The sequence below is a fragment of the Nerophis ophidion genome, linkage group LG12 (assembly GCF_033978795.1).
Source record: "Nerophis ophidion isolate RoL-2023_Sa linkage group LG12, RoL_Noph_v1.0, whole genome shotgun sequence".
Taxonomy (NCBI): domain Eukaryota; kingdom Metazoa; phylum Chordata; class Actinopteri; order Syngnathiformes; family Syngnathidae; genus Nerophis; species Nerophis ophidion.
In genome coordinates, this window is record NC_084622.1 from 54,965,408 (window position 1) to 54,992,568 (window position 27,161).

General features: G+C 39.0%; 1 protein-coding gene across 13 annotated transcripts in view; it reads right to left on the reverse strand.

The window, feature by feature from the left end:
- The window catches only part of abcc8 (ATP-binding cassette, sub-family C (CFTR/MRP), member 8), a 172,171-nt gene that overhangs the window by 2,582 nt on the left and 142,428 nt on the right, over positions 1-27,161 (reverse strand). For 12 of the 13 annotated variants that reach the window (XM_061917764.1, XM_061917772.1, XM_061917767.1 and 9 more), the window contains 11 exons: positions 22,964-23,130; positions 22,428-22,655; positions 19,256-19,348; positions 16,874-16,976; positions 16,474-16,587; positions 16,274-16,394; positions 12,959-13,089; positions 12,804-12,882; positions 12,609-12,717; positions 5,644-5,747; positions 33-166 (listed from right to left, as the gene is read on the reverse strand). In XM_061917764.1, the coding sequence (XP_061773748.1) occupies positions 33-166; positions 5,644-5,747; positions 12,609-12,717; positions 12,804-12,882; positions 12,959-13,089; positions 16,274-16,394; positions 16,474-16,587; positions 16,874-16,976; positions 19,256-19,348; positions 22,428-22,655; positions 22,964-23,130 (1,383 nt within the window). Of the gene's footprint in view, positions 1-32; positions 184-5,643; positions 5,748-12,608; positions 12,718-12,803; positions 12,883-12,958; positions 13,090-16,273; positions 16,395-16,473; positions 16,588-16,873; positions 16,977-19,255; positions 19,349-22,427; positions 22,656-22,963; positions 23,131-27,161 lie in introns of all 13 variants that reach the window. The other variant, XR_009809066.1, reaches the window with a different exon arrangement.

A 27,161-nucleotide genomic window follows, 5' to 3' on the forward strand; every position in this document is an offset into this window, starting at 1 on the left:
CCGGCGTCCTCCTGCCCTAAACACGCACTAACCGTCGCCATGTCGATGGAGGCCGTGGCCTCGTCCATGATGAGGATGCTGCTCTTCCTCACGAAGGCCCTGGCCAGACAGAAGAGCTGACGCTGACCCTGGCTGAAGTTCTCTCCGCCCTCCGTCACGTTGGCGTCTGGAAACAACCACGGACTGAATGTTACATTGAAGCCACTTCATTAGGTACACCCGTGTATATGTCATGTGATCATTACATTAAAAGCCCGGGCTCAGTTTTGATTGACACTCATGTAATGCATGAAGTTACTTAGTCCAATCTGTTTCCTGTTTGTCATGATGCTAAACTACTGCAAACTATTACCTTCTTGTTTAGTTAGTACATGATCATGCCTCTTATATACAACTTTATAGTTAATACACGATCATGCCTCTTATGTACGACTTTATAGTTAATACACGATCATGCCTCTTATGTACGACTTTATAGTTAATACACGATCATGCCTCTTATGTACGACTTTATAGTTAATACATGATCATGCCTCTTATATACAACTTTATAGTTAATACATGATCATGCCTCTTATATACAACTTTATAGTTAATACACGATCATGCCTCTTATGTACGACTTTATAGTTAATACACGATCATGTGTCAGGCTTGTCCCTGACAGTTTGTTTGTGTTCTAGTTTTTTCCTGTGTGTGTAGTATTTCCTGTCAGCGCTCTTATTTTGTTGGTTTCCTGTCTTTCTCCCTGAGCGCTGATTGGCATCTGGCCACACCTGGTGTCAATCAGCCCGCTTCTATTTTTACATGCTTTTGTCCTCCAGTCGACGCTGCATTATCGTCGATGTCACTTGCGTATTGTCGCTCCTGTCGTGTCGTTTCGTGTTGTGTCATTGCAGCGTAGCGGTAAGCTATATTTTGGTATCTGTTTGTAGCTTACTGTCTTTTGTTCCCTGCTTCCGTTTTGTTTTCATTCTACGAGTAACGACTTCTGTTTTCCTGTTCGCTACCGGCTAACTTCCATGCTAAGCTCCTTTTGTTTTCTAGCTCCCATGCTAGCTCTTTTAGTTTTGTTATCTGCCTCGTGCGCGCTTTTTGTTGTACCCCTTTTGTTCCTGTTCTAGTATTTTAATTAAAACATGTTTACCTGCTACATGCCTGCCTCCTTCTCTGCATCTTGGGGTTCGTCACAAACTAACTCTGACATCATGCCTCTTATGTATAACTTTATAGTTAATACATGATCATGCCTCTTATGTATAACTTTATAGTTAATACATGATCATGCCTCTTATGTACAACTTTATAGTTAATACATGATCATGCCTCTTATGTATAACTTTATAGTTAATACATGATCATGCCTCTTATGTATAACTTTATAGTTAATACATGATCATGCCTCTTATGTACAACTTTATAGTTAATACATGATCATGCCTCTTATATACAAATTCATGTTGCAGTCTGTTGTGCTGTTCTTGATGTTACATTGTCATTTATTACGTAACAGAAGATAACAAAACATATTATCTTATGTCACGTATTCTTATATTATGCAACCTTATCTTTTCATACGTTACCTTATCTTACGTCATGTAATGTTACTTCATTTTATATTAAGTTATCTTAAGTTACATTGTCTTATCTTACGTTATGTAACTTTACATACTCTTTTGTTATCTTACCTTACATTGTCTTGTGTTAGCTTTTGTTACATTACCTTACCTCAGATCAGGGGTGTCAAAGTCATTTTAGCACGGGGGCCGCAAGGAGGAAGATCTGTACGCACGCGGGCCGGACTACTAAAATCATGGCGTTAAAACTAAAAAATAAAGACAACTTCAAATTGTTCTCTTTGTCGTACTTTGGCCAAAAATAGAACAAAAACATTCAGAAAATATTACAATAAAAATATTTTTTTAAATAATGTCAGCGGTAAAGTTTAGATCCGCGAAGGAAAGAAGAAACTGAAAGAATGTTTATAACTGAATTAAGTAATTTTGCATTAAAATGTATTTTCTTTTTTATAATTTTTTTTTTAATGAATTAAGGAAAGTTTATGACAACCTTTTTCCAAAACTCAATATAGAATGTGAGACATAACAGGATGATGCATACGTTTATAATTAGTTTTCAAAACGGTTAAAAAAACGTGGGACCCCAACAATTTACTGTGGCACCCCATTTTTATGACTTGATGGGGTCCCCCATTTTGAAAATTTCTAGCGCCAAAACTGATGGCGTTTCGGTGCGTGCAAAACAGCAGCGGGCGGCTGTGGCCTGCAGGCCGGTTCTAATACTAATCAAATATCATTCAGAGAATCTGGAGAAATCACTCCACATAAGCGGCATGGCCAGAAACCAACATTGAATGACCGTGACCTTCTATCCCTCAGTTGGCACTGTATCAAAAACCGACATCAATCTCTAAAGGATATCACCACATGGGCTCAGGAACACTTCAGAAATCCACTGTCACTAAATATAGTTTGTCGCTACATCTGTAAGTGCAAGTTATAGCTCTACTATGCAAAGCGAAAGCCATTTATCAACAACATCCAGAAAGATGGACTGATGCAAAGTGGAAAAGTGTTCTGTGGTCTGATGAGTCCACATTTCAAATTGTTTTTGGAAATATTCGACATCGTGTCATCCAGACCAAGGGGAAAGCGAACCATCCAGACTGTTATCGACGCAAAGTTCAAAAGCCAGCATCTGTGATGGTATTGGGGTGCATTAGTGCCCAAGGCATGGGTAACTTACACATCTGTGAAGGCACCATTAATGCTGAAAGGTACATACAGGTTTTGGAACAACATTTGCTGCCATCTAAGCGCTGTCTTTTTCATGGACGCCCCTGCTTATTTCAGCAAGACAATGCCAAGCCAATTCAGCACGTGTTACAACAGCGTGGCTTTGTAGAAAAAAAGAGTGCGGGTACTTTCCTGGCCCGCCTGCAGTCCAGACCTGTCTCCCATCGAAAATGTGTGGCGCATTATGAAGCGTAAAATACGACAGCGGAGACCCCAGACTGTTGAACGACTGAAGCTCTACATAAAACAAGAATGGGAAAGAATTCCACTTTCAAAGCTTCAACAATTATTTTTCCTCAGTTCCCAAATGTTTATTGAGTGTTGTTAAAAGAAAAGGTGACGTAACACAGTGGTGAACATGCCCTTTCCCAACTACTTTGGCAAGTGCTGCAGCCATGAAATTCTAAGTTAATTATTATTTGCAAAAAAAAAAATTTTTTATGAGTTTCAACATCAAATATGTTGTCTTTGTAGCATATTCAACTGAATATGGGTTGAAAAGGATTTGCAAATCATTGTATTCAGTTTATATTTACATAACACAATTTCCCAACTCATATGGAAACGGGGTTTGTATGATTAGTTATGTTTTGCTGTTATGTTAATGTGTTACATTATGTTAATTTGTTATGTTATCTTAAAGTGTTATGTTATGGCTCAGTTTTATCTTACATTAGTCCAGTAAATAAGCAAATGTGATTATGAATCTTATTTGGCGTATCCCTCCCAGTGGGACAACAAGGTGACCTTCAGCATCCAGGGAACGATCAATACTGTAATTTACTCCACACAGGACACTCGGACAAATGAAGCACAAAAAGTAGCTTTGGATTGGATGAGCATTAATATTCTATTCAGTAATCACTTTTAGGGGTGAGTGCATTGATTGAAATGTATATTGTATCGGTCGATATGGAGGGTAGCATCAGTATATAATTTGGTATTAATTGGTCTTTTTCAATTTGATTCAAATCTTAAACATTTTCAAGCATGTATCAGTATTGGATCGATACCAAACTAAGACTTATCCACTTTTCTCATCCGTGACATGAGGAGAACATGAAGGACAAGGACAAAGGCATGAGCTCAAACAGCAAGCATTCATCACACCAGGGGTCACCAACGCGGTGCCTGCGGGCACCAGGTAGCCCGTAAGGACCAGATGAGTAGCCCGCTGGCCTGTTTTAAAAAATAGCTCAAATAGCAGCACTTACCAGTGAGCTGCCTCTATTTTTTAAATTGTATTTATTTACGAGCAAGCTGGTCTCACTTTGCTCGCCATTTTTAATTCTAAGAGAAACAAAACTCAAATAGAATTTGAAAATCCAAGAAAATATTTTAAAGACTTGGTCTTTACTTGTATAAATAAATTCATAATTTTTTTTACCTTGCTTCTTATAACTTTCAGAAAGACAATTTTAGAGAAAAAATACAACCTTAAAAATGATTTTAGGATTTTTAAACACATATACCTTTTTATCTTTTAAATTCCTTCCTCTTCTTTCCTGACAATTTAAATCAATGTTCAAGTATTTTTTTTATTGTAAAGAATAATAAATACATTTTAATTTAATTCTTCATTTTAGCTTCTGTTTTTTCGACAAAGAATATTTGTGAAATATTTCTTCAAACTTATTATGATTAAAATAAAAAAAAAATATTCTGGCAAATGTAAAAAATCTGTAGAATCAAATTTAAATCTTATTTCAAAGTCTTTTGAATTTCTTAAAAAAATTTGTTCTGGAAAATCTTGAAGAAATAATGATTTGTCTTTGTTAGAAATATAGCTTGGTCCAATTTGTGATATATTCTAACAAAGTGCAGATTGGATTTTAACCTATTTAAAACATGTCATCAAACTTCTAAAATTAATCTTAATCAGGAAAAATGACTAATGATGTTCCATAAATTCTTTTTTTAAATTTTTTCAAAAAGATTTGAATTAGCTAGTTTTTTTCTTCAATTTTTTTGGTAGAATTTTGAATTTTAAAGAGTTGAAATTGAAGATAAACTATGTTTCAAAATGTAATTACATTTTTTTTCGTGTTTGTTCATTCAATTAAGTGTTTTTTTCATCATTTATTCTCTACAAATAAACTTCCGTAAAAGGAAAAAAAATGTACGACGGAATGACAGACAGAAATACCCATTTTTTATATATATATATATATGTGTATATATATATATATATATATATATATATATATATATATATATATTTGTTAAAGGTAAATTGAGCAAATTGGCTATTTCTGGCAATTTATTTAAGTGTGTATCAAACTGGTAGCCCTTCGCATTAATCAGTACCCAAGAAGTAGCTCTTGGTTTCAAAAAGGTTGGTGACCCCTACATCACATTCTTCATGCTAGTAGTGAAAGTCACATGAAGGGGAGTCATCTGAATATGAGACGACACCTGAAGACAACTCAAAGACGGCACCGGAGAACAATTAGCTCGCATAAAAAAGGCTTTTGCATGCACTTTAAAAATTGATGGGCATGTGATACAGCAAGTGTGGAAAATAGATTATAATTTGTATTGCGCTTTTCTAACTTCAAGGTACCCAACACTTTTACTGCATTCACCTACTGATGACACAGCAACTGGGGTTCAGTATCTTGTCCGAACATACTTCGACTCTAGCACATGAGCCATGCTGGCCCCACTGTACTGTACATGCAGGAGGATTACTGTAATAAGCATCTTGTACTTTGTACAGAAAAACTGTCTCTTGCATGCTATTAGACGACTAAAGTGGACACATATGCCTAATATGGAACACACACACACACACACACCAAAATAGATGTAACTATTATAAACTCACCCAGCCCCCCTGGCAGCGATTTAACAACAGGCTTCAGCTGAGCAATTTCCAAAGCCTCCCAAAGCATCTCATCTGTGGCCTTCATTTCTGGGTCCAGGTTGAACCTGCACGCACACACGCACACACAGCGACACACATACACATACAGTGGGGCAAAAAAGTATTTAGTCAGCCACCGATTGTGCAAGTTCTCCCACTTAAAATGATGACAGAGGTCTGTAATTTTCATCATAGGTACACTTCAACTGTGAGAGACAGATTGTGAAAAAAAAAATCCATGAATTCACATTGTAGGAATTTTAAAGAATTTATTAGTAAATTATGGTGGAAAATAAGTATTTGGTCAACCATTCAAAGCTCTCACTGATGGAAGGAGGTTTTGGCTCAAAATCTCACGATACATGGCCCCATTCATTCTTTCCTTAACACGGATCAATCATCCTGTCCCCTTAGCAGAAAAACAGCCCCAAAGCATGATGTCTCCACCCCCATGCTTCACAGTAGGTTTGGTGTTCTTGGGATGCAACTCAGTATTCTTCTTCCTCCAAACACGACAAGTTGAGTTTATACCAAAATTGATATATGGATGATACAGCAGAGGATTGGGAGAATGTCATGTGGTCGGATGAAACCAAAATATAACTTTTTGGTATAAACTCAACTCGTCGTGTTTGGAGGAAGAAGAATACTGAGTTGCATCCCAAGAACACCACACCTACTGTGAAGCATGGGGGTGGAAACATCATGCTTTGGGGCTGTTTTTCTGCTAAGGGGACAGGACGATTGATCCGTGTTAAGGAAAGAATGAATGGGGCCATGTATCGTGAGATTTTGAGTCAAAACCTCCTTCCATCAGTGAGAGCTTTGAATGGTTGACCAAATACTTATTTTCCACCATAATTTACAAATACATTCTTTAAAATTATTACAATGTGAATTCCGGGATTTTTTTTCACATTCTGTCTCTCACAGTTGAAGTGTACCTATGATGAAAATTACAGACCTCTGTCATCATTTTAAGTGGGGGAACTTGCACAATCGGTGGCTGACTAAACACTTTTTTGCCCCACTGTAAGTACATTTTTGGCAGAGACACAGTGACATATTTTCTTTTGCAAAATCATTGTAGCTTCTAAAATGTTAATCCATGGATACGAAAAATGAAATGTGTATTTAATTTAATTTACCTTATTCGTATTTACCTATCCACCTCTTACAAATGCATATTGGAAATGTTGTTTTTTGATGTTTAAATCTGTGGCGATACAGAAAGACGTTCAGAGGAGTATTTGCATACAATCAACAGACAAATGTTGGCTGTAATAAAACATCAGCAGTGCTGTAGCCTGTCATCATAGTTTGTAAGAATGTGGAGGAAACAGTCTACATATGCAACTCATAGGATTCAACACACGTGAGGAGTCACACAGCAAAAACACAAAAATGTTACACGTGTCCCTGTGCAGGTTGCTCAGTACAATGGGGTCGAGGATGATAATAAAATAATGTCCAAAAAATAAGATTTTTTTTTTTTTTTGACATTTTTGCAGCTTCCTTTCTCATCTAGTCTTCAAAGCGTGCATAGTCAGTGATGTGGTGCTCTAAAAATAACACAAGTCCTTTTTTAGGACCGTCTCAGCTCCCCTGGTGCATGGCATGAACTACAGCAATGCAGAACAAGGCTCTTAAGTCAGAGCTGAAATGTGTAAGGCAGGGTCATTTGTTAGTGAATAAAATAATATATATAAAATGTTTAAACGTTGATACTAATAATGACTAATAACACAAAGCTTTGTCTGTAAATATATTCAGTAAAATATGTTTATTTTGAAACCCTTGGGAATGGCTGACGTCAATATCAAAATAAGACATAAGAAGACTGAGAAATAATTACTGATTTTTCAACCTACAGCGGTTTTTTGACATAGTTTTCTTCCATTTGTGGTTTTATTTATTAAGATCATTCTGTTTTTGTGTGATATTGTGACAGGAGTGTTGGCCATGGTTCTGAGCTGTGATTCAGGGGTTGGGCAATAGGGAGCAGTGGTGTTTGCCTGCAGGCAGTGTCATTTATAAAGAGAGTATGACCAACTAGGGCAGCACGGTGGTAGGGGGGTTAGTGCGTCTGCCTCACAATACGACGGTCCTGAGTAGTACTGGGTTTAATCCCGGGCAAGGGATCTTTCTGTGTGGGGTTTGCATGTTCTCCCCGTGACTGTGTGGGTTCCCTCCGGGTACTCCGGCTTCCTCCCACCTCCAAAGACATGCACCTGGGGATAGGTTGATTGGCAACACTAAATTGGCCCTAGTGTGTGAATGTGAGCATGAATGTTATCTGTCTATCTGTGTTGGCCCTGCGATGAGTTGGCGACTTGTCCAGGGTGTACCCCGCCTTCCGCCCGATTGTAGCTGAGATAGGCACCACGCAACCCCAAAAGGGAATAAGCGGTGGAAAAATGGATGGATGGGGTATGACCAACGAAACAAAAGGCGCCCTCAATACTCCCAAGGACGTATGCTGCATGCAATTGCTGTTGTTAGGTGACGACTTGTCCAGGGTGTACGCTGCCTTCCGCCCGATTGTAGCTGAGATAGGCTCCAGCATCCCCCGCGACCCCGAAGGGAATAAGCGGTAGGAAATGGATGGATGTTAGTATTTCTGACGAAATAAATCAAAATAATATGTCTATATATAGTTCTAAACATCCATCCATCCATCCATTTTCTACCGCTTATTCCCTTTCGGGGTCGCGGGGGGCGCTGGCGCCTATCTCAGCTACAATCGGGCGGAAGGCAGGGTACACCCTGGACAAGTCGCCACCTCATCGCAGGGCCAACACAGATAGACAGACAACATTCACACACTAGGGACCATTTAGTGTTGCCAATCAACCTATCCCCAGGTGCATGTCTTTGGAGGTGGGAGGAAGCCGGAGTACCCGGAGGGAACCCACGCATTCACGGGGAGAACATGCAAACTCCACACAGAAAGATCCCGAGCCTGGATTTGAACCCAGGACTGCAGGACCTTCGTATTGTGAGGCAGACGCACTAACCCCTCTGCCACCGTGAAGCCCAGTTCTAAACATACTCCAGCTTATAATCTTATAATAAAACATGCTTTTATTTTGAATAATAATTTTGCAGCGGTATTTGATGCACGCCGCTGATACATTTGCAGTGTTTCGTGACCAGCAAGCTCTCTAACACGCACCCAACAGCGCAATAAACGTAAAAAATACACAGAACCACCAACAGTATTAAGTTATTAACCTCACTTTGCCAAAATCTTCATTACAACAAACACGGGGAAATGATTACTTTTGTGTGAAATACAGTGGGGCAAAAAAGTATTTAGTCAGCCACCCATTGTGCAAGTTCTCCCACTTAAAATGATGACAGAGGTCTGTAATTACCAAAAAGTTCTATTTTGGTTTCATCTGACCACATGATATTCTCCCAATCCTCTGCTGTATCATCCATGTATCCATTTTGGTATAAACTCAACTCGTCGTGTTTGGAGGAAGAAGAATACTGAGTTGCATTCCAAGAACACCAGACCTACTGTGAACCATGGGGGTGGAAACATAATTCTTTGGGGCTGTTTTTCTGCTAAGGGGACAGGACGATTGATCCGTGTTAAGGAAAGAATGAATGGGGCCATGTATCGTGAGATTTTGAGCCAAAACCTCCTTCCATCAGTGAAAGCTTTGAATGGTTGACCAAATACTTATTTTCCACCATAATATACAAATAAATTCTTTAAAATTCCTACAATGTCAAGTCCTGGATTTTTTTTCACATTCTGTCTCTCACAGTTGAAGTGTACCTATCATGAAAATTAGAGACCTCTGTCATCATTTTAAGTGGGAGAACTTGCACAATCGGTGGCTGACTAAATACTTTCTTGCCCCACTGTATGTCTTTATGTTTTATTCTAACTCATCTTTCTTTGATGCAACATGTGAAGTGAATGAAGTGTACTTTTGTACTTATTTCCCCATAATTCTGCACAATAACTCAGACATGTTAACACTGGCAAGCAGTAGAGAATATGGAGTGAATTTTGGTCCACAACATATTTTGCTGTATTCATTATTGACATGATTCTTATCACTTCATGTTGTATATCTTTTAGAATATTTCCAGTGCATTTTATCATCTATTATTACATCCAAAATATGGTTTCTTTCACTCTTTCAATGTATTTGAATGTGTTTGACTTTCTGTTCCACCGTTACTGAAAAAACATTATTTTAGTTTAACTGATAAAGTCGTTTTTTGTCAAACCATCTTTTAATGTTTTTATTTCTTCTGTTATTATTTCTATTAGCTTCTGTGTGTTATTTCCTCAACAAAACGCAGACGTTGTCGTGTGTTTACCTCGCACAAGATGGTGTAATCAGTGGCTATCTAGTGTTGATGGCGAACCTTCACTTCCCATACATGTCTTCTTTATGGGTTGTTGGGAAAGCCATGTAAAAGCTTTCCACAATTCTTGCAGGTGGAGCAGCACCATGCTGCACAACAGGACATTTTTATACTGAGGAAGCACCGCAAATACAGAACTTCAACTCAAAGTTGGTAGTAGTCATGGCGCCCTGTAGTCACGTGAGTGCCTTTTGACCAATCATTGAGAAGATCGCCTGAATCCGAGTTAGCCATAGTCTCTTTATACAGGCCTCTGCCAGCTGGTTAGTGCCCAACCAAAAGAGAAGAACAGTTACCGATATGTTGGCTAGAGGTGAATGATACTGGAAGTTTTGGTAGAATTCTGGTAGATTAGTACCACCGATACCTATACCGATACTTTTGACTTGAAATATAATTATAATTGAATAATTTTGTAAATATTTCCCTGGCTATTTGATGATGAGAACACATGAAAATATTTCATGCAAACTACCGTATTTTTCGGAGTATAAGTCGCACCTGCCGAAAATGCATAATAAAGAAGGGAAAAAACATATATAAGTCGCACTGGAGTATAAGTCGCATTTTTGGGGGAAATTTATTTGATAAAACCCAACACCAAGAATAGACATTTGAAAGGCAATTTGAAATAAATAAAGAATAGTGAACAACAGGCTGAATAAGTGTGAGTTATATGACACATAAATAACCAACAGAGAAGGTGCCTGGTATGTTAACGTAACATATTATGATAAGAGTCATTGAAATAACTACAACACATAGAACATGCTATACGTTTACCAAACAATCTGTCACTCCTAATCGATAAATCTGAAGAAATCTTATACGTCTAGTCTCTTACGTGAATGAGTTAAATAATATTATTTGATATTTTACGGTAATGTGTTAATAATTTCACACATAAGTCGCTCCTGAGTATAAGTCGCAACTATGAAAAAAACTGCAACTTATAGTCTGAAAAATACGGTACATACAATAATGGGCAAAGTTGCTTTACAACAGGGGTCGCCAACCTGTCGATCTCGATCGACCAGTTCGATCTGTGGGATTCTACCAGTCGATCGCGAAAATATTAGAAAAATAAATACGTATTAATATGACATCAGTGACACCTCCACCTGGTGATTGACCAACAGACCCGCCAACAGGCACACGTTTAACCCCTAAACACGGTCACACGCCTCGCCTCTCTCTCTCTTCAGCCTGTCCTCCCGCGGCTCTCGAGACCGCGACCACACCCCACATCCTCGCTCGCCTGCGCCAAGAAGCTAACAGGCCTAATATGAGAGTGGGTGAACATTGCTCCAAAGTAGGGATTTTGTGTTGATTTATATATACAAAAGTAAAGATAGACATGTGTAAAGGCAGTAATTTATGATAAAACAAGGCGCGGCTGAAGAAGTTCCCTGTTTATCCCCAAACCCGCCAGGTGAACATCTGATTTAATTACTTCTGGTGCCGACATAAGACAACCATGTGACTCACGTCCCATATGTCCATCCATTTTAGCTATCGGAAATGGGTGTGGTATCAGCCACCAGCATGTTTGTAGAGCAATCCAAGATAATTTCTTGATAGTGTCTGCTATTTAACATCAGAATAGCCATTAGAGACCTCATGTTTGTAATCAGTGCCAATATTACATGAGACATCATTTTGGAGCGTTTCGACTGGAAAAAACCCTTCGAGACACTAGTGATTTAGGGCTATATAAATAATCATTGATTGATTGATTGATTGATTGATTGATTGAAAACAATGTGATCTGTGTCATTTAAGGGGGAAAAAATCCGATTTGGCGTGCTCAGGGCTTAAGTGAGCAGCAGAGAGAGAGAGAGAGAGAGGTGGACTGTTTGCACTGACAGACTATAAAAGAGTCTCACTGCAGTCGTTAAAACTTTGTAAGGAAATCAAGTGATTTTCTGGACGTAAACAAATTATTGATCCCATCATGCTAGTATCGAGGCGATGCCAATACCCATCTTGGTATCAAAACTATCAATATTTAGATTGATACACCCATTCTCTAGCTTTGGCCGCAATAAAGTGTGGAAAGCTTCGTGCTGTAAGGTTGTTTTGTAGTTGCCAATACATGTCTGATTTTTGTATTACAATTTTTTTGTACTATATGTCTTGATTACAATAACAATGGAGCATGCGCAAATCTTTCTTAAGGTGGCTAGCAATCGGAAAAAAAAATATATATATGAATGATCAAGGTTGATACAGTCATGCTTTTTTATTTTGAAGCTTAATTTGCACTGAGCAGGAAGTCACTGTGTGCACGTTATGATGTTGTGTAACTAGACAGCAGCTGTGTTGTGCCTGAGCAATAATGATTAACTTGTTGAACACATAACGGCATGTACGGAACAATTTTGTAATAATAATAATATCACGGTGGACCAGAACTCTACTCGTTGTTATGTTGGTGACCTAAGCGGGCTTCAGTTGTTTTAGCATGTAGGCTTGGCGATGGGAGAGTTTGTAAAAGTGAGGCGACACCAGCATATGTTGATGTGTGAATGTACCTTATGGTGCCGCTGAAGAGGATGGGGTCTTGCAGAATGATGGACAGACGAGACCTCAGAGTGTGCAAGGGCAGCTTAGCAATGTCGATGTCGTCGATCACTATCTTCCCTGTGCAGGTCAGGAAACACCTTTATTTTTCTTGCAAAATGCAGAAACAAACATGAATATGCAGAAATAAACATGCTTATTCCAACCTTCAAACATGTCCACCATGCGGAAGAAGGCCAAAGAGAAAGAAGATTTGCCGCTGCCCGTCCTGCCACAGATCCCCACCTGGAAAACACATGTTCACATTTCCCCCCCTTGTTCATTTACACACGCTCCCTAAGTGTTTTCATACACTCCCTACCTTCTGTCCAGGGTTGATGTGCGCCTGGACGTTTTTGAGCACAGGCTTCAGCGTGGCGTCGTAACGGACACTTAGATTCTGGATCTGGATCTCTCCATGTCGGGGCCAGCCCTCGGGGACCTGAGACGTAGCTGAACAGCAACACAGCATCACACGATGACATCATAGTTCAACAATTCAAAAATGTGTTTAAAAAGTGTCTTACAGACCAGATTTGGGCAACATACGGTCTGTTTAGATTTTCAATTCGGTCCACCAGACAGTCCAAAATAATCTATTTTGACCTTTAACATCAAAACTGTAGTCGCCATGATGCTGTGCTGTTTTCAGATTACCAGTAATGTAAATCTTCAACTCTGGAAAGTATTTCAACGGTTTGAATCCCTCCTTTTGAGTGATATTCAGGTTATTTTGGTAATGTACGTCACAGCAGACAGGCACCATAAATAGTGGGCGGGGTATTATATCAGATTGAAGCTGGTTTTTATCCTTTGCGTTCATATTTCGTCGTGTTTGTTGCATTTTTGTTGTGTTTTGCTTGATTGTAAAAGATGTCGATCGAGGAGATGGTCTGAGGGGTATAAGGGGGAAATTCATATGTTGTAATATTCTGTGTTTTATTGTTAATAGTTAGTACTTTAAATCCTATATTCTTTCTTTTCATGTACATTCAGAGTTTCTCATTCAGTAAAAAAATGGTTTAAATTCCTTTGTGTTTTTTAAAGTGGTCTGTTATAGCGTTTTTAGCATTCTTTCAGACATTATTGTGAATTTTTTTTGTATTAGTGTTCTTTCAAAAAAAGGGATCCAAGCACACATACTGTACAGCAGTGGTCCCCTGGCCGCGGCTTGATTGGTACCGGGCCGCAGAATAATTTTTTATTAATTTTATTGTTTTATTAAATCAACATAAAAAACACAAGATACACTTACAATTAGTGCACCAACCCAAAAACCCTCCCTTTTTCATGACAAAAAAAAAAGAATATTTTGCTCTCTACCTGGCACTCCAGTCAAAATAACTGCCTCGGTCTGGCTTAGCGAGCCAAAACTGCTGTAAATTCTGGATTATAAAAATTACTTTTTTTCTACGCTTTAAACCACCCTGCATCTTAATAAACAATGTGGTGAGATTATTGATTTTTTGGTAACGGTCATTATGTTTTATGTGCAACAAACACAAGCATAAACACTGAAAAGGTGTGTTATTGTTCATGCTGTGGCGCCATCTTTTGGACGAGTTTGATCATGGCAGGTGCTGCGAGTTTAACGTCTTCAGAAATTCCGTCTTCTGGTCGTCCATAGCGTTGCTACTCGTATGGATTCTTCATCCATCACTCCTAGCAACATTTGTAAGTTATACAGTACAACTAAAAATATTCATACTTACTAAACCGTCCAATGTGTAATGTCTGTAAGAGTGTTTTCAAGGAAATTTGTACACGCTATCGTAATAGAACAAAAAAACTATATTAGCATTGGCTAATAAGTTACCACCTGTACGAGTGTCTGTGTTAGTATTATTAACTTACAATGGAATTCCCTAGGTATTGTTTCAGTTTCACAAATTCCTCAGTAAATTCCCCAACGCGTCACTGGGAATTATTGAGTCTTTTTAGCTGATATGAGAGCTAACTTACGCATCTCGTGGGTCCGTGACGATGACTTCTGTTTTGTTTGATCAGCAGTTTTACTGCCGTGTTACAGGCACTGTTTGGAAACAATTAAGGTAATTTACTTCTGTGTAAATAACTTATTTTTTACAATGTATAAACCTGCGGCTTATAGCTTGTATATTTGTTTTCTTCCGAAATTTTGTGGGCGCCCAAAATATGGTAAGCAATTTTGTGAGATATAGGGTTGTGTGTTATTCTTCTATACTGCACTACTTTTAAATCGGTAATAGACACTAGATTGTAGTTAAGATGTTTATCGTATTGTCAGCTTTTTTGTAACGATCGTCATCTCTTGCACTCCATAAATTACTGAGCGTATAAACGAACAGCGCTAGTAATAAGCTAAAATCCATAGGTTTACACTTGATTGTCCAACGCAGCTGTTAAAGGGGAACATTATCACAATTTCTGAAGGGTTAAAACCAATAAAAATCAGTTTCCAGTGGCTTATTTTATTTTTCGAAGATTTGCTCAACATTTTACCCATCACGATATATCCCGAAAAACGGCTTCAAAGTGCCTGATTTTAGCCGTTGTTATATCCACCCGTCCATTATTCTGTGACGTCACAGCGTGACCACACAGAAACAAACATGGTGGATAGCACAGAAAGGTATAGCGATATTAGCTCGGATTCAGACTCGGATTTCAGCGCCGTAAGCGATTCAACAGATTACGCATGTATTGAAACGGATGGTTGGAGTATGGAGGCAGGCAGCGAAAATGAAATTGAAGAAGAAACTGAAGCTATTGAGCCATATCACGACAGACAGCGACACGGGAGGAAGCGCGGACGAATTCGGCGATCGCCTTCTAACCAACGATTGGTATGTGTTTGTTTGGCATTAAATGTGGGTGGAGGGAAAGGCTGGATGCAAATATAGCTACAAATGAGGCATAATGATGCAATATGTACATACAGCTAGCCTAAATAGCATGTTAGCATCGATTAGCTTGCAGTCATGCCGTGACCAAATATGTCTGATAAGCACACTCCACATAAGTCAATAACATCAACAAAACTCACCGTTGTGCATTAATGCACAACCTTATAAATTTGGTGGACAAAATGAGACAGAAAAAGAAGTGGCATAAATTATATCCAGGGGGTTTACCTCGCTCGTCTGCGTGAAGAGACTGCCGTCATCCCTGAATAGCTCGCACTCGGGCAGATTCAGTGGTGGTCTATTTTCCAATATTGCAGATTTCGTTGACTTTATCGTTGGAAATGCATCTGCTTTGAGTGTCGCAGGATATCCACGAGGCATAATGTCTCCAAGGTACGGGAAAACAGTCGAAAAAACGGAAAATAACAGAGCTGATTTGACTTGGTGGGTGTAATAAGATTGAGAAAATGGCGGATCGCTTCATGTTGTGATGTCACGGGTGAAAGGGCATCGCTCGACAGGCTATTAATTGAAAGGCGTTTAAATCGCCAAATTCACCCTTTTAGAGTTCGGAAATCGGTTAAAAAAACGTGGTCTTTTTTCTGCAACATCAAGGTATATATTGACGCTTACATAGGTCTGGTGATAATGTTCCCCTTTAAGGCAGAGCTACACTAGTTTGCGTCTGTTACATTTCCAGTGGTGTGTAACAGTACTGCATCCAACTAATGAAAACTGCATCACACACTCACTGAGCAGACCCTCGTAGTTCTCGGGTGCCGTTTTGAGGAGGCCATTGATCCTCTTGACCGACCCCAGCTGCACTTCCATGTCTGCCAGGTTACGCACCATCCAGTTCATGTAGTTGGACACCTGGCGGATAACGAAAGGACTTCATAGTGGACACTTGAATGTAGTGAAAGAGTAGCAGTGCCTGCAGACATGCTCTCACCATGAGCGCGTAGGTGAGACCCAGCCCCACCAGGCCAGGAGGCAGTTGGTTGTACAATGAGTTTGTGATGGAAGCCACGGCGGCAACCAACACTACACAGGCGCCAATATATTCCTGCAGGGAGATGACCCCATCACAGCATTGTTTAGTAGAGCACAAAATAACAATAAAAAGATGAGCGCTCTATTTATTGCCAACACGCCAATAAAAGTCTCACATTTGTGAAGGAAATCTATAAAACTGGCAAGGGGGCCGGATGAGCAGCCGCTGAATAAAACATTTATTCTGCGGCGGCATTTAGAGAGAAAAATGAAAAATTCCAACCATCCATAACTCCAGCAGCAGGATTGTTACACAACAACAACAACAACAAGTACACAAATATCCAGCAGTCTTTTACCATGCGCACTTCCAGCCACCGATTGGCTGCAGTGAGGAAGAGTGATGCAATGTTGTTGGCGTCTGTGAACTGAAGTAACCTCTGTCTGAACCTGGGCTCGTACCTGCGGGCACAAAAACACATCTCACATTAGTAATTGTAGTATTTCAAGGCCACAAGGATGAACAATAGGATGATCTTTATTATTGGATTGTAACCTCTTAAGAGCTTGTCCACTGTACAGGAAAAGCGTTTCACAGCTTTCTTTCAAATGTAAAAATGTAGTGAACATGAGGACTTACAACTGCTTTTTAATATAAAATGATAAAGACGGTTGATGTAACTGCATACAATCCGTATTTTACGGACTATACGTAAGCCGCTTTTTTTCTTAGCTAATGGCCACAATGCTTTATGTGCAACAAATATTTTTTCATGATACACTGACAGGGACACTAAAATAAGTGTTATTGTTTGTGCTATGGCGCCATTTTTTGGATGAATTCACTCACTGCAGGTGCTGCCGGTTGAAAATCTACTTCCTGTTTTGTGCCTTGAACCGGAAGTGCAACCTTCCATAGCGCTTCTGCTCAAACAGATTTTTCATTCCTCACTCCAAGCAACGTTTGTAAGTTTCACAATATCACTAAAACAATTCATACTAACTAAGCCGTCCCGTGTGTAATATCTGTAGGAATGTTTTCATGTATATATTTGTACATGCTATCGCAATGAAGCTAGCGTCATTAGCATTAGCAGAAATGCTAACAAGTTCGTAAGAGTCTGTGTTAGTACTAATAACTCACAATTGATTCTTTTTTTTGTTTTTGTTTTCTAAATTCACTAAAACGTCACCCTAACGTTTTTGAGCCCTTTTAGCGGATTGAAGAGCGAGCTTCCGCAGCTAGTCGGTCCATGACGGTGACTTTTGCTTTGTTTGATCAGCCGTTTTACTGCCCCAATACAGGCGACGTTTGGAAAAAATTTAATTCTGGAGAAAACATTTATATTCATATTGACTATGTGTCTGTCGTCATATATATTGATATCGTATTATCGGGCCAGTCCTATATCATAATAATCCATCCATCCATTTCCTACCGCGTGTCCCTCTCGGGGTAGCTAGGGTGCTGGGGCCTATCCCAGCTGCATTTGGGCGGAAGGCGGGTACACCCTAGACCAGTGGTTCTCCCCCTGTGAACATTTTTTTAAATTCAAGTACCCCCAAATCAGAGCAAAGTATTTTTGGTTGAAAAAAAGAGATAAAGAAGTAAAATACAGCACTATGTCATCAGTTTCTGATTTATTAAAGTGTATAACAGTGCAAAATATTGCTAATTTTCAGTGGTCTTTCTTGAACTATTTGGAAAAAAAGATATAAAAATAACTAAAAACTTGTTGAAAAATAAACACGTGATTCAATCATAAATAAAGATTTCTACACATAGAAGTAATCATCAACCTAAAGTGCCCTCTTTGGGGATTGTAATAGAGATCCATCTGGATTCATGAACTTAATTCTAAACATTTCTTCACAAAAAAAGAAATCTTTAACATCAATATTTATGGAACATGTCCACAAAAAATCTAGCCGTCAACACTGAATATTGCATTGTTGCATTTCTTTTCACAGTTTATGAACTTACATTCATATTTTGTTGAAGTATTATTCAATAAATATATTTATAAAGGATTTTTGAATTGTTGCTATTTTTAGAATATTAAAAAAAATCTCACATATCCCTTGGCATACCTTCAAGTACCCCCAGGGGTACGCATACCCCAATTTGAGAACCACTGCCCTAGACAAGTCACCACCTCATCGCAGGGCTAATAATATTTCTTAAATGAAAAAACAAACCGCAATAAATAAATAAAATGGCAGTAGTGACCACAACGCATCAATTTCATTTGCTTCAATCAGCCCCTTCAGTCATCCAGCACCTATACAATTATAAAATAATATTGCTGAATAGACGATATTGTCTAAAATTCTTTATTTATTTTTTATTCAAATTTGCACGTGTTTTAGTGCGTGCAAACCTTTATTAGATCAGGTCCTCAATATTTTACTTTGCACACTCTATTTTGGACTTACTATTTGGATCTTAGTAGATCAGGCCCTGCGTTGGTCGACCCAAAAAAACAAAACGGTTTCTTTTAGTATACACCAACCTAAAAATTTACCTGATGTCTATATTGATAGTGTCTCATTTTACACAAGCAAGAGGATTCAAGAAAGAAAAAGAATATACAGAATATGTACTAAACATGTTTGTTAAACACCTTTAACTATGCTGTGGACCTGTTTCTTATGTTGTATTCTTTAAATGTCTTATTTTGAGCTGGAAGTTTGGACACACTTCTCGTCTGGTAAAAATAGTTAATGAAATCCACACACACCTTAGGGCCCTGATCGTGGGGAGCCCTTCCACGGTCTCGGAGAAGTGGGAGAGCAAAGGCAGTTGGGTGCCATCCTCCAACTGTTGCAGGTCCCTGTGCACAAGAGTGACGTACACTGAATACAATAAAACAGGAAAAGGCTTAAGATAGGCTTTGAGTACTAGTACCTGTGTATTATCCTCTGCGGTACCACAATAACTATCTTATAATGTTATAATGATAATAGTGACAGGTGACTCTCCACTTGGGATATACTGAGAATCAGTCTTTTGAATTTGTACAATTTGCAGGTTAACACAAATTAGCTTTCAAGAAAATAATCAATTTGATTACATATGTTTTGATTCTTAAAATTCTTTCAAAATGCAGTTCTGGGTGTGTTATTTGAAAGGATTGGTCAATCTGTAGACCCCAATCTATTGTACACATCTTCCAGTTTTGGTTGCTCCATCTGACTTGTAAAAACCAAACACAAACACATTGGTACCTCGGTTTCTGTACAACCCACTTTTTGTATGATTTGAATTTAGACGAAAACGTACCACGAGTAGGTACACAAGCTTCATATAGTGGTATGCCAAAGAATCAATTCAATATTCAAACACAGTGTTACTGTTCAAATTGTGTGTAATGTTACAGTGGCCAAATTATTAACTATAATTGTTAAACAAAACCTCTGCATTGTTTTAATAAATATTAAGGCCTATTATGCTAGGATATTTTAATGTTGATCATTATGGTGGTAACCAAGTGTTTTCTGAGGTGGTACTTGGTGAAAAAGGTTCAAGAACCACTGGACTGATGTAACATAATTCTCTTTGACACAAGCACCAATCTCCTTAACAAACTCCGTTACATTTAGAAATCTGCTGCCGAGGATCCTCACCCGTACCAGGTCTTAAGACCATGTCAGCCCTCCTTTGGACCAGGCGCTAGACCTGGGGGGGGGAACAGTTTCTGCCCTTTTCCTTTGGACCTACCCCCACACATCCATGACACTGCTGACACTACCCCTCCATGACTGACTAAAAAGCACACCTGTTCCTCCCCGCTTTTAACATTCACTTCAAAACGTCCACTTTTAGAATTACATCACAATATAATCTTTTAATCTTGCCGTTTTGCATGCAATTCTAGACAACATTTGTTTTGTTTTCTATGCTTATTTGACTGTTGTATTCCTTATTATATACACTGGTATTTGTTGGGGGTTTTACCCGTTAAAGGGGAACATTATCACAATTTCAGAATAATTAAAACCAATAAAAATCAGTTCCCATTGGCTTATTTCATTTTTTGAAGTTTTTTCAAAATTTTACCCATCACGCAATATCATGAAAAACTGCTTCAAAGTGTCTCATTTAACCATCGTTATATCCACTCGTCCATTTTCCTGTGACGTCACTGCGTGATGCCAATACAAACAATCATGGCGGATAGAACAGAAAGATATAGCGACATTAGCTCGGATTCACTCGGATTTCACGGCTTAAGCGACTCAACAGATTACACATGTATTGAAACTGATGGTTGGAGTGTGGCGGCAGATAGCGAAAAAGAAATTGAAGAAGAAACTGAAGCTATTGAGCCGTATCGAGACAGACAGCAGGAACGAGGACGAATTCGGCAATCGCCTTCTAACCAACGATTGCATCTTTTGACCACTGGTGCAACTTGAATCCGTCAATTGGTATGTGTTTGTTTGGCATTAAATGTGGGTGGAGGGAAATGCTGGATGCAAATATAGCTACAAATGACGCATAATGATGCACTATGTACATACAGCTAGCCTAAATAGCATGTTAGCATCGATTAGCTTGCAGTCATGCCGTGACCAAATATGTCTGATTAGCACATAAGTCAATAACATCAACAAAACTCACCTTTGTGATTTCGTTGAATTTATCGTTGGAAATGCATCTGCTTTGAGTGTCGCAGGATATCCACACATTCTTGCCATCTGTGTCGTAGCATCGCTATCGTCGGTAAAGTGTGCGGAACAATCGAGGGACTTTCGCATCTTTTGACCACTGCTGCAACTTGAATCTGTTGATAGGTATGTGTTTGTTTGGTATTAAATGTGGGTGGAGGGAAAGGCTGAATGCAAATACAGCTACAAATGAGGCATAATGATGCAACATGTACATACAGCTAGCCTAAATAGCATGTTAGCATCGATTAGCATGCCGTGACCATTGATATGTCTGATTAGCACACTCCACGTAAGTCAACATGAATCCGTCTCTGTTTGTGTTGTTACACCCTCCGACAACACACCGACGAGGCATAATGTCTGCAAGGTACGTAAAAATGTCGAAAAAACGAAAAATAACAGAGCTGATTTGACTTGGTGTGTAGTGTGTTTGAGAAAATGGCGAATTGCTTCCTGTTGTGACGTCACGGGTGAAAGGTCATTGCTCCGACAGCGAACAATTGAAAGGCGTTTCAATCGCCAAATTCACCCTTTTAGAGTTCGGAAATCGGTTAAAAAAACATATGGTCTTTTTTTCTGCAACATCAAGATATATATTAACGCTTACATAGGTCTGGTGATAATGTTCCCCTTTAAAGCAAGCGTCTGAGTTTTTTAAATGAGCTCTATATTTCACGCTTTTGCAGCATTGCTTACAACGTGAGCCCAAGATGCAGAGACGACAGGCCAATGCAGGTACTACACATTTAATAAAGCCAAAAACAAGGATGCACCAGAGTGAGTGACAGGATTGGCAACCAAGGACAGGTGAGGGAGCGACCTTTTAGATCAGGGGAGGCAAACAAGAAGTGGAATGAAAAATTAAAGCACACAGGTAATAACACAAAACAGGAGATACTAAAAAACCGTCATGTGAGATCATGACACTATAAATAAAATATATTGTTATTATTGTAATTTTCCCCCATTTTTTGTACACCATCTCTGTTATCTTACAGTCAAATATTGTTTAGTGACAAACAAGTCCGTTTTCCAATGCAATCAAGTGCCCAAACAAGGAATCCCACATGTTGGTGACTCACTCTTTGAGCTTTTCCCCCATTGAGTACGACTGCAAAATAAGCCACCCTGTGTCATGACCTAATTATTTATCGGAAAAATTGCACTGGTTTTCGTACGAGTCAGTCTTCGACATACTTGTTGGAACGCATCACCAACAAAAACAAAGTTTTCCCTCACCTGGAAGCCACTCTGAAATATTTCTGGATGAAGTAGCAGGTGACCGCCAGAGGCAGGAGGGCGATGAGGAAGACGGGGGTCACGTAGGAGATGACCCCCAGGGCGGACACACACAGCAGGGTAGAGCGACTGAGACACTCCAGCGTGGTCGGGATGTGTTGGTCTATTGTGTTCGTGTCGGTGGAAAAGCGGTTGAGGATGCTGCCAAGTGGAGTGGTCTCAAACAACCTGGTCATAAAAAACATACAACTATTGTAACCTTCGGGATGCTTGCTGTGATACTTCCTCAGCATGCATCACATGTTTATTCACGTGTATGGGAGTTTACAAAAGCAAGGTGGTGGGTGTGTGTGTGTCTTTATGTAACCGGTGTCTCTGAGTTGTGTGTACAGAAAGCAGATGGTGCTCGAAGTAATGAGGCGAAAAAAGGCCCTTTTAAATGTGTGTTCTGCTTTTAATACAAACACACATTGTCAGTTCTTTCTGACCATTTCACACGTCCCGTCCTTGCCACACAGACACACACATAGTTGTACCTCATGGGGGCCAGGATGATCTTGTTGAGGAGGTTCTGATGGAGCTTCTTGGCCACTTTGAGGCCGGTCCACTCCACAGCAACAGAAGTGGCCAAACACAGGATGATGCCCAGGCAGCACAACATGCTGAACACCAACAAATACCACGAGTGGCTGAAGCCACAGTCCTAGAGGAACACATCAAGGCGGTTAAACACTGTCCTGTTAAAGCCTTTAATTACACAACACAAAAACATGATTGAATTTGAGAAACAATTCATAGAAAAGTATGCAGGTGGAGTCTGATTGATTGATTGAGAAGTGTGTTGACATCTTAGATAATTGAATCTATGTAATGCTTTAAACAGGCACAAAGGGCTTGTTTCCATTGTGGTCTATTAAATATCCATCACATTTGATACATTCAATAATAAAATATATATAAACTGTAACATGGATATAAAAAATCACATTAAAAAAATTGATAAATTATGTACATATACACAGTATACATGTCAGGTGATTTGAAAAACAAAATATACAAAAAAAAAAACAATATACAGTGGGGCAAAAAAAGTATTTAGTCAGCCACCGATTGTGCAAGTTCTTCCACTTAAAATGATGACAGAGGTCTGTAATTTTCATCATAGGTACACTTCAACTGTGAGAGACAGAATGTGGAAAAAAAAACAGGAATTCACATTGAAGGAATTTTAAAGAATTTATTCGTAAATTATGATGGAAAATAAGTATTTGGTCAACCATTCAAAGCTCCCACTGATGGAAGGAGGTTTTGGCTCAAAATCTCACGATACATGGCCCCATTCATTCTTTCCTTAACACGGATCAATCGTCCTGTCCCCTTAGCAGAAAAACAGCCCCAAAGCATGATGTTTCCACCCCTATGCTTCACAGTAGGTATGGTGTTCTTGGGATGCAACTCAGTATTCTTCTTCCTCCAAACACAACGAGTTTAGTTTATACCAAAAAGTTATATTTTGGTTTCATCTGACCACATGACATTCTTCCAATCCTCTGCTGTATCATCCATGTATCCATTTTGGTATAAACTCAAATCGTCGTGTTTGGAGGAAGAAGAATACTGAGTTGCATCCCAAGAACACCACACCTACTGTGAAGCATGGGGGTGGAAACATCATGCTTTGGGGCTTTTTTTCTGCTAAGGGGACAGGACGATTGATCCATGTTAAGGAAAGAATGAATGGGGCCATGTATCGTGAGATTTTGAGCAAAAACCTCCTTCCATCAGTGAGAGCTTTGAATGGTTGACCAAATACTTATTTCCCACCATAATTTACAAATAAATTCTTAAAAATTCCTACAAAATGTCCACCATAATTTACAAATAAATTCTTAAACATTCCTACAATGTCAATTCCTGGATTTTTTTTTCCACATTCTGTCTCTCACAGTTGAAGTGTACCTATGATGAAATGAACAGACCTCTGTCATCATTTTAAGTGGGAGAACTTGCACAATCGGTGGCTGACTAAATACTTTTTTGCCCCACTGTATACAAAAAGTCATCATGACTCTTCAGTAACTTAGTGTTCATTTATCATTTATATGTATCTCACATTGTATCCTGTACGTAATGCTATGATTACACTATAGAAGGTGTGTTCTGTGTTACAATTTGAATGGTAATACTGCATATATTTGGAAGACATTACAACATTTTCTTTACATTCTTTTAATTTTGTTCATAAATTGGTACTTTTCACATTCGGAAATGTTGTCAATTCAATGCATCAATTACCGGTATCTGGTAATTGATACCCAATTATTAGTGAATTTGCGTGTGTTAATAATAACAATAATAATAAAATCTAATTTTTTTATGTAACACTTAAAAATGAGCTGATTGTGATAACTCTGCTGTCCGGTTGTTAAATCTTTTTTTTAATTACATTTCTGGATCTCATTTGCAAGTAATATTATTAGGTACTCCGAGACATTAGATGGTAGTAATCTAGAGCAGTGGTTCTTAACATTGTTGGAGGTACCGAACCCCCCCAGTTTTATATGCGCATTCGCCGATCCCTTCTTTGGTGAAAAAAAAAAAAGTTTTTTTTCCCTCAAATTCAAGACAAAGTTATATGTTTCTTTTTACTGTTGCACAAAATGAACCCTGCATGAACATCATCTTGTTCAAAGAACAAAACCAACACAGTGCATGAACGCACTACAGATTACAGACCTGCGAGTCAAATGGAAAATTAGAGGGAACATTGTTTTTGGGGGTATTCATAACACAGCGATAGGGAGAAGTTTTTATTTACACGATGAGTCGGGTGTGTCTTGACCTCCGCGGCTGAAGCTCCGCCGAACCCCTGAGGCCGACTCACCGAACCCCTAGGGTTCGATCGAACCCAGGTTAAGAACCACTGGTCTAGAGTCTAGACCATTGGCCCCCCTACCAGCGATCTGGGGACCGCTACCGGTCCGTGACGCATTTGCTATCGGGGCGCAGAGAAACATTAACTATTTTAAAAATGACTGCATTTTCTCCGACTTAACTTTCGCCTCTCCCACTAAACACACCAATGAACTTGTTTATAGATGTACAATAAAACTTTTCATAGGAAGTTGCCATTTGTTATATTTGTTGTAACTCTGTGATGTGATACAAAGCACATTAATAATCATATAAAATATAAATGTAGCCAAAGGCTGACTTCCATCTGCAGTCCCCAGCAGGTTGATGGTAACCTGCAGGGCATCTCATTGCAAAAAAACAGGCACAGGGCTCCCACTAATTCAGCAGTACATTGAGTTGTATTTTTCACGCACTTATTTTTGCTGTATTTATGCGGCACAAGTGGAAAGCCGGTCCCTGAATATAATGCCTACATTAAACTGGTCCATGGTGCAAAAAAGGTTGGCGACCACTGGTCTAGACCAGTGTTTTTCAACCTTTTTTGAGCCAAGGCACATTATTGCGTTGAATTAATCCGGAGGCACACCACTAGCAGAAATCAATAAAAAACAAAACTCAGTTGACAGTAAAAATTTGTTGTCGCAATTGTTAGATATGACTTTGAACCATAACCAACCATGCATCAAAAGAGCCTTGTCTCAAAGTAGGTGACTTATTTGGAGTTGTTTGCTGTTTTCCTGTGTGTCATGTTTTAGTTCTTGTCTTGTGCTCCTATTTTTGTGGCTTTTTGTCTTGTTTTGATATTTTTCTGTAGCAGTTTCATGTCCCACATCTACTTTGTTTTCGCAATCAGGACTATTTCAGTGGTTTTTAACCCTTCTTTGTGGGGACATTGTTGATTGTCGTGTCATGATCTGATGTACATTGTGGACCCTGTCTTTGCTCCACAGTAAGTCTTTGCTGTCGTCCAGCATTCTGTTTTTGTTTACTTTGCAGCCAGTTCAGTTTCCCTAAGCTTCAATGCCTTTCATTAGGGGCACTCACCTTTTCTTTTCTTTTCGTTTAAGCATTAGACACGTTTTTACCTGCACCCTGCCTCCCGCTGTTTCTACGAAGCAATTAGCTACCGGCTGCCACCTATTGATATGGACGAGTATTACACAGTAACTCTGCCGGGCTCTAGACAACACCGACACTCAACAACAACACATACTTTGCAGACTGTAATTACTAATATGCAAAAAATATTTTTAATACAAATAGGTGAAATTAGATCATCTACCACGGCACACCAGACTGGATCTCACGGCACACAGTGTGCCGCGGCACAGTGGTTGAAAAACACCAGTCAAGACTATAGACTATGGTGTTTTACCTAGTCAAGAAGTATTCTTTGCCATGAAGCTGAACTTGGCAGTATTTTTATTTTTTTGCCGTGCCCTACAACGTATTGTTCTAAATACACACTCGCTATTGGATTGTAACATACATCTTAGTTGTAGTTTTCGTTACCAAATTTGGGGGTGTTAATATTGCCATGTAAAATAAATAATGCTAATCAGACCTACTCAGTGGCCTAGTGCAGTGGTTCTCAAATGGGGGTACGCGTACCCCTGGGGGTACTTGAAGGTATGCCAAGGGGTACGTGAGATGGTTTTTAAATATTCTAAAAATAGCAACAATTCAAAAATCCTTTATAAATATATTTATTGAATAATACTTCAGCAAAATATGAATGTAAGTTCATAGAGTGTGAAAAGAAATGCAACAATGAAATATTCAGTGTTGACAGCTCGATTTTTTTGTGGACATGTTCCA